Source organism: Takifugu rubripes, chromosome 17 (genome assembly GCF_901000725.2).
Source record: "Takifugu rubripes chromosome 17, fTakRub1.2, whole genome shotgun sequence".
In the NCBI taxonomy this organism is placed as follows: Eukaryota; Metazoa; Chordata; class Actinopteri; order Tetraodontiformes; family Tetraodontidae; genus Takifugu; species Takifugu rubripes.
Window position 1 is genome coordinate 10565760 of NC_042301.1, and position 14805 is coordinate 10580564.

At 39.5% G+C, this 14805-nt stretch overlaps 3 protein-coding genes and 1 long non-coding RNA gene across 5 annotated transcripts in view; all 4 read right to left on the reverse strand.

Moving 5' to 3' along the window:
* LOC115253203 (uncharacterized) overlaps window positions 1-14805 on the reverse strand; it is a 90598-nt gene that overhangs the window by 7352 nt on the left and 68441 nt on the right. The window lies entirely within an intron of this gene.
* Window positions 3985-6573, reverse strand: LOC115253206 (uncharacterized). 2 transcript variants are annotated; one of them, XM_029850403.1, is made up of 5 exons: window positions 6005-6573; window positions 5538-5750; window positions 4859-5204; window positions 4713-4770; window positions 3985-4563 (listed from the first exon to the last, which is right to left on the reverse strand). In XM_029850403.1, exons 1-5 carry the CDS (start codon window positions 6126-6128, stop codon window positions 4414-4416), a joined length of 891 nt encoding a protein of 296 aa, XP_029706263.1. In that variant the 5' UTR covers window positions 6129-6573; the 3' UTR covers window positions 3985-4413. The 2 variants fall into 2 exon arrangements, with proteins under 2 accessions (XP_029706263.1, XP_029706262.1); XM_029850402.1 differs by having other exon boundaries at window positions 5538-5816.
* Window positions 6600-12384, reverse strand: LOC115253205 (piggyBac transposable element-derived protein 4-like). The gene is made up of 4 exons (XM_029850401.1): window positions 11779-12384; window positions 11301-11590; window positions 7914-11221; window positions 6600-7722 (listed from the first exon to the last, which is right to left on the reverse strand). The coding sequence occupies exons 3-4, from the start codon at window positions 8356-8358 to the stop codon at window positions 6932-6934; spliced, it is 1236 nt and encodes a 411-aa protein (XP_029706261.1). The 5' UTR covers window positions 8359-11221; window positions 11301-11590; window positions 11779-12384; the 3' UTR covers window positions 6600-6931.
* LOC115253212 (uncharacterized) lies at window positions 12414-14241 on the reverse strand. Its single transcript, XR_003891482.1, has 5 exons — window positions 14162-14241; window positions 13649-14082; window positions 12752-13077; window positions 12606-12663; window positions 12414-12450 (listed from the first exon to the last, which is right to left on the reverse strand). It is a non-coding gene; the product is annotated as an uncharacterized lncRNA (long non-coding RNA).

The window sequence follows — 14805 nt, forward strand, 5'->3', positions numbered from 1 at the left end:
ACCAATAGCATATTTCTCGTCTAAACTTGACCCTGTAGCATGTGCTCTTCCACACTGTGTGAAAGCTGTAATCGCAACGTCTATGGCTGTGGAAACGAGTGCTTCTATAGTGTTGTTTATACTTAGCCATTAATTAAGTAGGTTATAACTTAGCCATAATTAAGTTAAGAAAATAGGAAATTGTGTTTGTGTGTGAATGGAGGACTAAGCCATTGAAAGAGTTGATAGGAGAACTCTGCTAGTCCTGTGTTTTATTATTTTGCCTCATAAGAAAATGAAGTACTGGTGATCAGGGGACAAAGGACGGGTTTCATCCCTTAAAACTAACACCGCTGTGCAGATAGTGCACAGTAGAAGGCCGTGTTAGTGTCCTCCCTTTGACTGTGTGCCAGAAAACTTTTCTGTGAGACCACATAGTACAACATGCTGCTCTTCAAGAAAAAGGATGTCGAACTTGAGGGGGATGAAAAGTTTGTGGAAGGAGATGCAGAAGGTTCGGGGAAAATAAGTCAGGAAAGGTGGAGAAGAAAGTTGAATCTTTCAGGCAAACTCTGCACTACAGATATGCTGGAGTTGCAGACAAACCTGGAAATTAAGGCATTGAGGAGAGACATATAGATGGAACAAAGTAAGTTGAGAGACATAGATGGAACAAAGTAAGTTGAGAGACATAGATGGAACAAAGTAAGTTGAGAGATATAGCCATAGGAAAGACATAGGAAAGGCACAAAACAGATGACGGAGAACCACATGACTGCCAAGAATGAGCTGAACAAACTGCAAAAGTAGAAGTGATTTAGATCAACCTTTAAAAACTGGAGCATTTTTGTTTATAGACGGCTCATCAAAGAAAAATGAGCAACCTTAAAAGAAGAATCTATGCATGACCAGCAGGAAAATCTATCCTACCAGAAAATCTGTGTAAATATGCTGCTATATTGAGCCATGGTGTAACACATGTCTCAACAGGAGGGACGGTAGGACAGATACAGCAGCTTTAAACAACCTATGGATTTAATTCTTATTCAAAAAAATAAATAAATTGTAGAACATGTCTGACGTGTGCAAGACATAATTCACAGGGAAATCTGAGACCAAGGAGAGGAAAATTTCCTGCTCCCCAATATCCATTCCAAACTATAAATATGGACTTCATAGAATTAAATAAAAGTGAAGAAAAGATTTACTGTGATAATGGTACTCATTTTGTAAATCAAGTTGTTAAAAAGATCAGTGTTATGTTTCATATTGACTTAAAACACCATTGTGCCTATCATCCTCAGAGCGCAGGCTTAGTTGAAAGAACTAATGGCACTATTAAAAACAGACTGAAGAGATGCATGGAAGAGACGGGGAGACCGTGGACAATGTGTTGATTTGGCTAAGCTCTATATAAACATTACAAGCACCGCAGGCCTAACTCCTTATGAGATCTTATTTGGAAGACCGTACAGGCTTCCTCAGTTTAAAAACTACTGGGAGACAAATGATGAGTCTAATCTAGCTGATTACATGAGAAAAATGTTAGAAAAACAAAAGCAAGGTCATGAAACCGAGACGCCCTCTGTCTCCCAACAGAACAGTGGAGCCAGGCGACTGGGTCCTAGTGAGGAGCGTAAAAAAAACCCCACTGGTATTCACCTAGGTGGGAAGGACCTGACCAAGTTCTTTTGTCTACACCTACTGCTGCTAAAATAGCTGAAAGATCAACCTGGGTACACCTCAGTCATTGCAAGAAGGTCATTTCTGTTGAAAACTCCAACCGGGAAGGTGATGCAAAGTCTGATAATAGGGTGGACTTAGACGAATAGAGTCTGGGTAGACCCGAAAGTCAGTGAAGTTTTAAGAGCCGCCGACTCACTTAGGGAGGCTACTTCAACAGGTTATGGTCCATAAATAGTGTACCAATTTCATAAACATCACAAGGACAGCAGCGGGTAAAATAAACAAAAGATAATACGGGAAAGAAAGAAAGAAGAGAAAAAAAAAGAGAGAAATACAGAAGATTGGCTGACGCTGTAGCATACTAGCCTTGGTGCTAACTGTAATCATAGTATTCCTGACAATCACAATAGCTATACAAAGTCTCCAACTCAGTTGAAATCAAATAAGTTCAAATGACTCCCAAGTGGCTACAGAATGCAATTAAATGTTTGGGAGTGTGTATTTTCTTCATTTGTTTGTTTTTATTTGTATGATACCTCTGGAAACCCCCAGGTTTAAGATTGAATGTTACCAAAATACGGCATGACAAGCGAAGTGCAAATAACAACCTAAAGGACCAATGTGGCAACAGCAGGTCAGCTCTTGTGCTGTATTTGACCTGTAAGCTTTTCATTCACCTGAAACTCACCAGCTCCATTATTTCAGCTTCACTTCTTTAACACCTCTTTAATAGCTTGTTCGTTCTGAAAGTAGTTTTGATACAATTTTCAATGCAAAACGAAAAACTGTTCTTACTGTAAAATGATGTATGTTTTTTGTCTGTTGGAAAGTTCATTTGTTGCACCCTGCTGTTCATGCATGCATTATAGTGTTCTGAAGTTGTGTCTGTTATTTATTTTGTTTCTGGTGGTGTGGGAATGAGAGACTGTTTGATACAGGACTATGTGTTTAAAAACACTTCTTATGCTAATTTCTGTGTTCCCTACGTCGGCTGATCAATTAGTCACTCACACGCATAGATTTATGCCTGAACAGTGACGTCGTAATAAAAGATCTACATGGTTATCTGAAAATGTTCCTAAATATATTGACGCCATCGGTGTGCCACGCGGTGTTCCGGATGAGTATAAATTAGTGGATCAAGTAGCTGCTGGTTTTGAATCTTCTATTTGTTGGTGGTGTACAATAAATAAGAATGTAGACAGGATCAACTACATCCATTACAATGTTCAACGTTTAGGAAATTGGACTCAGAGCGGTTTTGAGGCTGTTCATAGCCAACTGTCGGCTACTTCCCTTATGGCATTCCAGAACAGGATCGCAGTGGATATGTTGTTAGCTGAGAAAGGGTGTGTGTGTGTGTGTGCTGTGTTCAGAGATCAATGTTGCACCTTCATTCCAAACAACACTGCGTCAGATGGGAGTCTCACACTGGCCATAGAAGGCCTTCGCACCCTGAACAGCAAGATGAAGGAGCACTCAGGAGCAAAGACCGCGATGTGGGACGAATGGATGAATGTGTTTGGGAAGTATAAGACATTGGTTACATCTATTCTAATTTCTGTAGCTGTTTTTGCTGCAATCCTTACCTTGTGTGGATGCTGTTGTATTCCCTGCCTGCGTTCTCTTATTAACCGCCTTATCACCACAGCTATCGCTCCTATGGAAAAACCGTATGGCTGAATCCCTTAATTTACAGATGAGCTGGATTTGACTACAGACTCTGAAGACTACGAGTGAATAGAGCTAATTTTCCCCTGAGTGTAAATGTATTTGTGTTCATAAACATGACTTTGAAAATCTACTGGAAGAGATTGTTAAATGACTATGAGAATTTGAAGCAAATATGTGATAAACAGGAGGGAAATGTTAGATCCATTATATTAAAGTTATCTCTTATTTGCTTTCACCTTGTTATATTCCTTATTCTTGTTATATTGTCTCTCATTACTTAATGTTTCTTATTATTTGCTAATGCTTAATGTTCATGATGCTTGGTATGTCACCTCGAACTTCTCTGGCCAAGGGCGACAGAAATGCGGTGGCTGTTGGAGAAGTGGCATTGATTGGAGATAGAGCTGCAGGGCCTGACAATGACCCAGGAGCTGGGTTAGGGTCAGGGCATGACCCAGGAGATGTTCTCTTAATCTGTCTGATATAGAAGAATGTGCTGTTTGTGAGCTAAGATAATCAAATCAGTGAAGGCCTACGTATAATCTCACCATTATGATTTACAGTCTCTTGCTCTGTTTGAGACCTACTATCTTGTGTTTTCCCCCTCCCTTAGACACATTTGACTTCTGTAACTAGGAACCTCCTTTAAAATTCTAAACTGTTGTCTTTGCCTCATTTGTTTTTCTCGTGTTTCAGGTTGTTTGAACCTAACAACTCAACACACATCTGCTAAAACAGAAAGAGAACTTTGTAAAGTCGGCATGTACCTTCAAATCTCCACTTCCTGCTATTATTTGTGGTTTTAAAAGGACCTCTAGTGAAACATCCGTGTCATGCATTTTTATAGATTTTCCATAATCTTGTCCTTTACATTTTATTACAAAGTTGCTGCAGTGAGCTAGAAGGTCAAGAACAGAAATATCTGATTTCATTTTAGCTGTGGTGACCCGGCCTGAAACCATCACATACATACGAGCTTTAAGAGCTGCGTTAACACCCAACACAGGACTACAACCATTATAATGAAGACAAAACTATTGCATATTTAGATGTCTTTTAATGTTGAGTTCAGTGTCAGCAGTGGTGAGAGTTAGAAGACAGTGGAGAAAGAGCGGCATAGAGATCATCGGTGTGTTGTCGGGTGAAGTGAAGTCTGCTGTATTGATGATCATCTTGCTCTGTTTTTGCTGTTGCCACGTTTTCATAGGGGCTCTCAGGGTTTTGCTGAGGAGAAACAACCAAGATTTATTCTCAAATCCAGATGCAACTCAGTGTTTTCAGTCTGAAGTCACTTGTGATACAATTAGAAACACGTGAGGGAGGGGTCTTGAGTGACAACTTGAAATATTTAACGAACACTGTATTATATTTACCATCTCAATGTTGTCTGACATCCCAGGTCCTGAATGTTGATTGGAAAACTTGCTTTTTCTGATTTTCAACCAGAAAGTCCTGAGTTAATATACAATATAATACAAATGAAACAGTTCTTGATTTAACACTGACCATTTTCACCCACATAATCCAGATGATGACAAGTGAGGTGAAGACCAGGAGAGCAACACGAACTCCTGCAGCTGCTGTCAGGGTCCATTTTAATGAGGAACTCTGAACTCTGAGTGTCTTTTCAGGAGATCTAACATCTCTCTGAGTGTTCACAGCACAGGAGTAGTTTCCTGCATGCTGAGGTGTGACTACAGCCAGAACCAGGTGCTTGTTTTGGTGCTCTGGCAGCTGTAGAAGTTGATCATTCAGGTACCAGATGTAGTTCTTGTTGTTGGTCAGAGGACAGCTGGTGTTGCAGGTCAGTTTGACTCGATCACCTTCTGTCACCTCTGTAGATGGACTGATCTTGACTTTTATGTCTGATTCAAATGCAGAAAACAGATATTTTCACACATGTTTCAGACAGGAAAGGACTTCATCATGTAAAGTGATTCACAAAACTGTAGAAATGATCAACAATTTTTGCCTCTGCTGTTTTCCACACATTCATGCTAAAATGTCAGCACTAATTTACATGAAAGTTAGCACATTTCCTATGAAAGATAACTTTTATTTAACTATTTAACAATTTTGATTCGAACTATTGTGGTGGGAAACACCTTCACCTGCAGGGCTGAGATGAAGAGAAAGATACAGAGAATTAGCACAAACTCGTCCCTTTCTCTTTAAAGTTATTCAGTCATCAAGTTTACCTGTAACAGTGAGCTGAATGTGGTCTTCATAGCAGTTTTCTGGTTTCTCATTGCAGCAGTAAGAGGTTTTGTCATCCTTTGTCAAACCCATGACTGATAAAGTCAGATGAGTATCTTTAGATATCTGGTGTTTTAGTCTACTTCCATTTACCAACACTTCTGTCCACTTGGTTCCATCCAGCTTGAACCATTTTGTGATTGTAGAATGTTCAGCTGAGCAGGAAAGATTCAATGAAGTACCTTTTAAGGCACAGATGCTGCTGCCTTTCCCCAGAACCGCTTCAGCAGAGAGAAGCACAAGTGAAAACCTGGAGGCTCATCATTAACTTCATGCACTGTTAGTTTTGTCATCAAATACCACAGGAGGTTTTACAAGCTTATGATGCTTTTGATGTTAACTAAACTCCAACTCACAAAGTATCAAACATAGATTCTTTTTAACAAACGCACAAATAAATTATTCGTACCTGAGTTGAGGATGAAACCAACAATGGCAAATCCCAGTTTTGTTGCAAACATTGCTGTTTTCAACTTAAAATGTGTTTTAAGATTAATATAAAACTGCCAGTAATGGCAACAAACTAAGAACATACAAGTATGATCTATGTCACCGACGCTCTACTTATGAACTCAACATCTGTTAAAACAGGAAGAGAACTTAGTAAATTCAATATGTACCTTCTTATCTCCACTTCCTTAGAATGTGCTTTAACCCTCTAATGCACAGCATGGGTCAAAAATGACCCGTATTCATTTTCTATGTGTTTTCAGGCTGGGTGAGTGTTTCTTTGCTGTATTTTTTAAAAATCAATTCATTTTATTATTAAATGGCCCAATTATAATTGTAATATCTTGTTTTTGATTAGTACAAGGTCAATGCTTCCATTTTCTGTTTATTATTTTAGGAATAAAATAGATTTTGGATTACTACACCACATGGGTAAAAAATGACCCATTTATCCAAGTGTGATTTTGAATTAAATTACTTCAAACTATAACAATAATTTGCTTCAAATAATCACTTTAACAATGCTTTAGGCCAAATAATCATGAATTTTATCTTTGAAATATGTTTATTTGTCACACAAACACGAACATTCTGTAGACACATACTTCTGATAAGAGTTGAACAGATATTGATATTTTAACCATTTTAACCTTTAATTAACATTTTTATTATTAACATTTTTATTTATTAACAATTTTTATTAACATTTTTACATTTTATGAACATTTTATTTGTAACCAAATAAAATATAAGAACTGATCACAGTCCAGTAGATAAAATTGAACCGTAAATCTAACAATGTAATCCCATTTGATTACATTTAAACTAACATTTGATTACATTTAAACTAACATTTGATTACATTTAAACTAACATTTGATTTAATTTAAACTAACTTAACACATCTGATCACAGTAGATAACACAACATGTCTGTGCTCCTTGCACACAGGCCTGGTGCACTGGGAAAACCAGCTGCTGGCTTTTCTGTCCTTGGAAGTTGTGCAGATTGCACATCTCTTCCTCTTCCCTTGCCTGATGTCCTCCTGTAGCTGTGTGGTGCCTGGGTTTTGTTTTATGATGCCGCATCTTCCCATAGCCTCTACAATGGGCTTTTGGAGTATGGGTGTGCTCTCCATGCGCCTCTTCATGTGTGGCGTGACTAACTCCTGGCCCAGCTCTTTGATGAACAGGCGGCGTGCGTTGCTTATGCCACTCATGTACCCCGGGTGTTGTGATGTGAAGCTTGCTAATGCATTAAGGGTCGCAACATCCAGCATGTTAGACCAGAGGACCATTGGCCACCTCCTTGTTCTCCGCTTACATGTGTATGCGCTAACCATTTGATCCATTATGTCTACACCTCCTTTTGTTTGGTTGTAGAACAGGATCACATCGGGCTTCTTCTTGTGGTTGCTCTCATCCACTGCTTTGTCGTCGTGCATTGTACTCAAGAGGACAACAGACTTTCCTTTTCTTGGGACGTAGCTCACCATGGTCATGTTGCCTCTGAATCCAAACTCTGAGCTGTAGATCTCACGCAGTTTGGATGGCTTCATCACAGGTGGGATATCAGCCTTGTTCTGTCGGAGAGTGCCTACAATTGTTAGGTCCTTCTCAAGGAGCTTCTCAGCCAGAGGGACACTGGTGAAAAAGTTGTCCATCGTGATGTTGCGGCCTATGGGAGGAAAAAAAAGATTGCACTTTATCAGTATACAACATAGAATTAAAAATTAAATTTACTGATCTCCCATTTATTCTTTCATTCTTATTTATTCTATTCTATTTTGCTTACAAAGAAACCATTTCAATAAAATTACACAGTATGAAAGACTGTAAACATGGATAGAACTGATAATATGCATTCACCTGTCCCTCTGATCCCACTGCACAATTGTTGGACAACAGTCTCCCCAAGCTTCTTCTTAATCTCCTCTCCTGGCTGCCTCCCTGTGTAGACAGTTCCGTCTATTGTGTAAGGCACCCTTGCATCGCACATCCAGAATATTTTTAGGCCATATTTCGCCAGCTTGCTGGGCATATATATAAAACCGGCACCTGCCCCGGAACGGCACCAGCTGCTCGTCAATGGTGACACAGTCACTGGGGATGAACCGTCTTCTGCAGTTGTCCAGAAAGCACTCCCACGCGTATCTGAATGCCGCCATGTGGTCTGTTTCCAGTCGCAAAGCCCTGGTCCTCCTGTCGTCAAACCGTAGGAAGCGACGGATATTTTCATATCTCCCGACACCCATGGTGGCCTTGTAAATTGGATTTTGCAGGGGGTCGAGAAACAGCTCCCGCAAGGCAACATCCTAGCTCTTGTCCCCCCCTGCAAGTTGGGTCAAACCGATAAAGGCCAGGAATTCTTCCTTGTCGATACTTTTCCAGTCTTTCCCTTTTACTGCGGCTGCACTGCGGCTGCTCTGCGTCCCTCTAAATTGGTGCATTTCAGAACCTCCTCGATGATGTTGTCGCTGATGAATTTATCCAGGGCATCCTTAGGTGAAACTGCTACTGATCCAGGTGTAGGTCCTGGGCAGCTCCTCAGAATGTTATGGCTTTTTGTTCTGCCATGAGTGGGGGGATTCTCATTCCAGTAAGACCCGTTTTTACTAAATCTATCTGACTGGGTCTGAATTTCCTCTTCAGGAGACTCATCAGATGAGCCCTCTTGGTCATCAGAAGAGTCTTCTTCATTCAGGAGAGACACACCCATAACTCCAGCTTGACCCTGAGACACATAGGCTGGGTCATTATCTTCATCTGAAATTTCAGACTCAGAATCAGAACCAATTCCATCCTCACCTTCCAGTCCCTTCTGCAGCATCTCCACAAGCATTTCAGCTGTGAATCTCTGAACAGCCATGATCTGAATATAGAAAAGCAAATGCACAAAATATCATCATCAGTATACAGAGACAAGCTTGATAGTGGGGCAGCTAGGGTTTATTATGATCTTGAGGCATTTCTAGTGACAGGATCTGTCAACTGTCACTAGTTTAGCTTTATTTTGGTGTCCAAGTAAGGTATTTTTTCTCAAGGTAACTTAAACCTTATCAGTTATATTTACTTATTTCTATTATAATATTTATTATTTATTTTATATTTACTTATTTATATTTCACAAGTCTAGCTAGCTAGCAGCAGTTACTTTGACAAGTCTAACTAGCTAACCAATAGGCTAGTTATTTTTCTTTCTGAAATAAGTAGTCTAATATACTTATGACTAATTAATAGACTGTATGACTAATTTTCAAGGTAACCCTTATCAATTATCATATACGTATGTTTCACAAGTCATCAAATGTCAACAGCTAGCTAGCTACGGTAGCGATTGAAAATTTTTCCCTTTCTGACAAGAAATGGAGCTACTTATTCTTCAAATTCAAATTAATTACATAATCAATAATTATGCAGAGTTATCACATCAAATTTCTTATTAGGTAATATGATAATTATTGTAAAATAAGACTTACATGTTTCAGGTCTTCAAATACAATCTTCTCCACAGTGGTAAATACTGTAAATACTGTATGTTAAAAAATGTGGGTCTGACCCATGTGGACATGGGAAAACTTCATGAAGACTGACAAAAGCTATGCTTATTCATAAAGGAAGAACAGAACACTTAATATGAGGATTTGTGCTACATAAAACAATTAAAAGTTAATGAATAGTTTGATTAATAAATGAGTAAATACATTGATTATAAACATTCAGCATAGAAACACATGAAATAACATGGGAAATGGTTACGGGTCATTTTAGACCCATGTTGTGCATTAGAGGGGTAGTGATGTAAAAAGTGTTTTTATTCAAAATGTAAAAAATAAAATTATACAAGAAGGATGAATTATGATCAAAAACAAGTTAATTGAGGAATACCTGGAATGCTGAGTAATAAAATTAATTAATTGCGAAGATAAAGCAAATAAAAACTCAGTCGGGTCACTTTAGACCCATGTTGTGCATTAAAGGGTTAAGATTTATAGATGAAATAAGACAAGATAATAAGACAAGAATGAGAGGTTAGTGTCAGGAGCACTTTTTATAGACAAACCCGCAATAAAGAGGAAGAGACTAAAATGGCACAATGCTGTCATGGTTGGGTTTTGAAATTATATTTTTTAAATTCGAGAATTTATTTATGTTTCCCAAAACATTTTTCTTTCAACTTCCCTGTACAGAATACCACATCAGCATACTGTAAGGCAGTTCAGCTCATTTCATCTTTACTTTTATGTCTGTTACAATCTAAATTCTCTCTAGGGTTTTTTTTGCAGAAAACAGGGCCTGACCCTCAACAGGCAATAATGGCACGGAGAAACGTCCCTTTCAAGGGAAGAAATTTTGATCAGGTCCAGACTCAAATGGGAGAGGAGAGGAGAGGCAGCCATGAACCAGCGTGCGTGACAGAAACCCATCAGGCGATCATGTTTCTGTACCCCAGCAGCATCGGCACATAGCAGCATAAATCAAAGAATGTATCCAAATAATACATTTCCTGCGTATGGTAATTAGTCTTACTATAATTATAACTGTAACAACGGAATTACTGTACCATATGCTTTCTCAAAGAGTAAGGTTTTAGGCCTCATCTTAAAAGTAGAGGGAGTCAGCCTCCTGTACCTGGACAGGGAGCTGGTTAATGGGCAGCCAATGAATAGAAGCCAGCTCAGGAGTCATGTGATCTCTTCTGTTAGTGCGGTCAGAACTGTAGCTGCAGCAGTTGCATGAGCTTGAGACTTCTCAGCACTATTTGCACATCCTGATAATATTGAGCTACAATAGTCTAGCCTGGAAGTAACAAATGCTTCATGCTGGATGCTTCATGCTGCATCAATATTTTCCAAATCTTTGCAATGTTTCTCAAGTGAAAAAAGCCTACTCTGTCTTATACACTAGTCGCACATGTGTCAAACTCAGTCCTCGAGGGCCACGATCCTGCCGGGTTTTCTATCCCACTGAATGCATTTTCAGCCTGGTAGGACAGATTTTACTAAGTCTTAGTAAAATGGGAAACATCAGCACCTATTTCATATAGTATATTTCTAATGTACATGTTTACAGTTACTCTTTATTAAAGTTTGTTTTTTCAGTCAGAGTACAGGCGGTGCTGCACATCAGTGTTCCCGTCTGTCCGTCTGTGGTGGGAAACACCTTCACCTGCAGGGCTGAGATGAAGAGAAAGATACAGAGAATTAGCACAAACTCGTCCCTTTCTCTTTAAAGTTAGTCAGTCATCAAGTTTACCTGTAACAGTGAGCTGAATGTGGTCTTCATGGCAGTTTTCTGGTTTCTCATTGCACATGTGTCAAACTCGTAAGAGGTTTTGTCGTCCTTTGTTAAACCCGTGACTGATAAAGTCGGGTGGGTCTCTTTAGATATCTGGTGTTTTAGGCTATTTCCATTTACCAACACTTCTGTCCACTTGTTTCCATCAAGCTTGAACCATTTGGGGATTGTAGAATGTTCAGCTGAGCAGGACAGATTCAATGAAGTACCTTTTAAGGCACAGATGCGGCTGCCTTTCCCCAGAACCGCTTCAGCAGAGAGAAGCACAAGTGAAAACCTGGAGGCTCACCATGAACTTCATGCACTGTTAGTTTTGTCATCAAACACCACAAGAGGTTTTACAAGTTTCTGATGCTTTTGATGTTAACTAAACGCCAACTGACAAAGTATCAAACATAGATTCTTTTTAACAAACGCACAAAAAAATTATTCCTACCTGAGTTGAGGATGAAACCAACAATGGCAAATCCCAGTTTTGTTGCAAACATTGCTGTTTTCAACTTAAAATGTGTTTTAAGATTAATATGAAACTACCTTTAACGGCAACAAAGTAAGAACATACAAGTATGATCTATGTCACCGACGCTCTTCTTATGAACTCAACACACATCTGCTAAAACAGGAAGAGAACTTTGTAAAGTTGGCATGTACTTTCAAATCTCCATTTCCTGCTATTATTTGTGGTTTAAAAAGGACCTCTAGTGAAGCATCTGTGTCATGCATTTTTATAGATTTTCCATGATCTTGTCCTTTACATTTTATTACAAAGTTGCTGCAGTGAGCTAGAAGGTCAAGGACGGAAATATCTGATTTGATTTTAGCTGTGGTGACCCGGCCTGAAACCATCACATACATACGAGCTTTAAGAGCTGCGTTAACACCCAACACAGGACTACAACCATTATAATGAAGACAAAACTATTGCATATTTAGATGTCTTTCAATGTTGTTTCCAGTGTCAGCAGTGGTGAGAGTTAGAAGACAGTGGAGAAAAAGCGGCATAGAGATCATCGGTGTGTTGTTGGGTGAAGTGAAGTCTGCTTTATTGATGATCATCTTGCTCTGTTTTTGCTGTTGCTGCATTTTCATAGTGGCTCTCGGGGTTTTGCTGAGGAGAAACCACCAAGATTTATTCTCAAATCCAGATGCAATTCAGTGTTTTCAGTCTGAAGTCACTTGTGATACAATTAGAAACACGTGAGGGAGGGGTCTTCAGTGATAACTTGAAATATTTATCGAACACTACCGGTATATTATATTTACCATCTCAAAGTTGTCTGACATCCCAGGTCCTGAATGTTGATTGGAAAACTTGCTTTTTCTGATTTTCAACCAAAAAGTCCTGAGTTAATATACAATATAATACAAATGAAACAGTTCTTGATTTAACAGTGACCATTTTCACCCACATAATCCAGATGATGACAAGTGAGGTGAAGACCAGGAGAGCAACACGAACTCCTGCAGCTGCCGCCAGGGTCCATTTTAATGAGGAACTCTGAACTCTGAGTGTCTTTTCAGGAGATCTAACATCTCTCTGAGTGTTCACAGCACAGGAGTAGTTTCCTGCATGCTGAGTTGTGACCGCATCCAGAACCAGGTGTTTGTTTTGGTGCTCTGGCAGCTGTAGAAGTTGATCATTCAGGTACCAGATGTAGTTCTTGTTGTTGGTCAGAGGACAGCTGGTGCTGCAGGTCAGTTTGACTCGATCACCCTCTGTGAGAAGGTCTCACCTCTGGGTGAGAACAGTAAAACAGAGTGATGCATGAAGAGCTTCCTGTCTTGACCGTACACAGGAGGAAGTGGTAAATCTAGCAGCTTAAAAATAGCAGTCAAAACAACGTCATGTACTTGTCTGCAAAGTATATTGATGTAACTTTGAGATGTTGTAATACCCTGAAGCCCTCCTCTCCATTTCCATTTCTTCTGTTAATGGGACGACATGACTTCACCCTTAGATGCTGGTGAATGATTAATGCCTTACATGGACATGCTTTTTAAGGTTTAAGTTATTTAAAGACAACACCCATCCGCGCAACTTTTTTTTTCTTCCTGTTACTCAAACTTGATTTTGGAAGCAGATGATTAATTGCATTTTTTGTTTATGCACTGTAAATCACGTACAGTATTTGTTTTACCTCTATACCTGTGGACTAACATTTAAAGAGACAACCTGTGATAATGGAAGTGAGGGTACTGTAAATGGGAACTACGTAAAAGTAACAAAACACGAACAAATGAAGAGTAAAATGATGAAAGGATCAGTGTTGTGAGAGGATTGATTGTGAGTGATGAAGAAAGTGAACCTGTGGGGTATGTGATGGAGCAGGGTCCTTTCACTGAAGTGTGGTTGTGCAAACACATTCTCCCATCATTGTAGGACACCGTAAAGCAGGTAGATGAGACCAACTCTGGGTGGAGAGAGAACTGGTTGCTGGATTAAGTTCAGATTAAATAAACTGCAGGATTACTTTGGTGGTTGAAACGCCAGCGAAACATAACTGACCCACTGTGACTGCAGGAGCTCTGAGAGCCTCGTAGCCTTTGATGGCGCAGGAGTATCTGACTGTTTTGTCACTGGTGACCATCTCCTGGTACCATGGAGACCTGTCTTGATAGAGAAGCTCTGGGTTCCTGTACCAGATGTAGGCAGCAGGTCTGTCAATCAGCGTACAGGCGGTGCTGCACATCAGTGTTACCGTCTGTCCGTCTGTGGTGGGAAACACCTTCACCTGCAGGGCTGAGATGAAGAGAAAGATACAGAGAATTAGCACAAACTCGTCCCTTTCTCTTTAAAGTTAGTCAGTCATCAAGTTTACCTGTAACAGTGAGCTGAATGTGGTCTTTATCGCAGTTTTCTGGTTTCTCATTGCGGTAGTAAGAGGTTTTGTCGTCCTTTGTTAAACCAGGTCAGGAAGACCAGGAGAGCAACACCAACTCCTGCAGCTGCTGTCAGGGTCCATTTTAATGAGGAACTCTGAACTCTGAGTGTCTTTTCAGGAGAGTTTTTAACATTTAATAACAACTATCACATGTACAGTGTTACAAAAAAGAAAAAAAACGGAAATGGCATTAGCCTATTGGTAACAAGTGCCTCGTCATCGACACAGCTGTTTCGTTTCTCACATTGTTTATTAAACACAAACACCAAGCATTGTAGTTCGATTAAAAAATATATACATATACAAATAAAATAATTTGGGGCATGTATGGTTACATAGGGTGGCTAGTGTAGGTTGGCATTTTCCTGTTTTGTTAGCATGCCCTAAAAATCAATTGAAGGAATTTGCCGCTTCAGAAATATGTCAATGACAGCAGATGACTAAGGTTTACGTGTGTGCGGTAATGTCGCAACGGAGTATTATTGCGAATAAACTGCTTTTTAACAAAGTGTTTGCATCAGTGCACCTTTCGAAGGGTAGGATTTACAAAATGGCGGTGTACAAAATGATCAATGTAATTC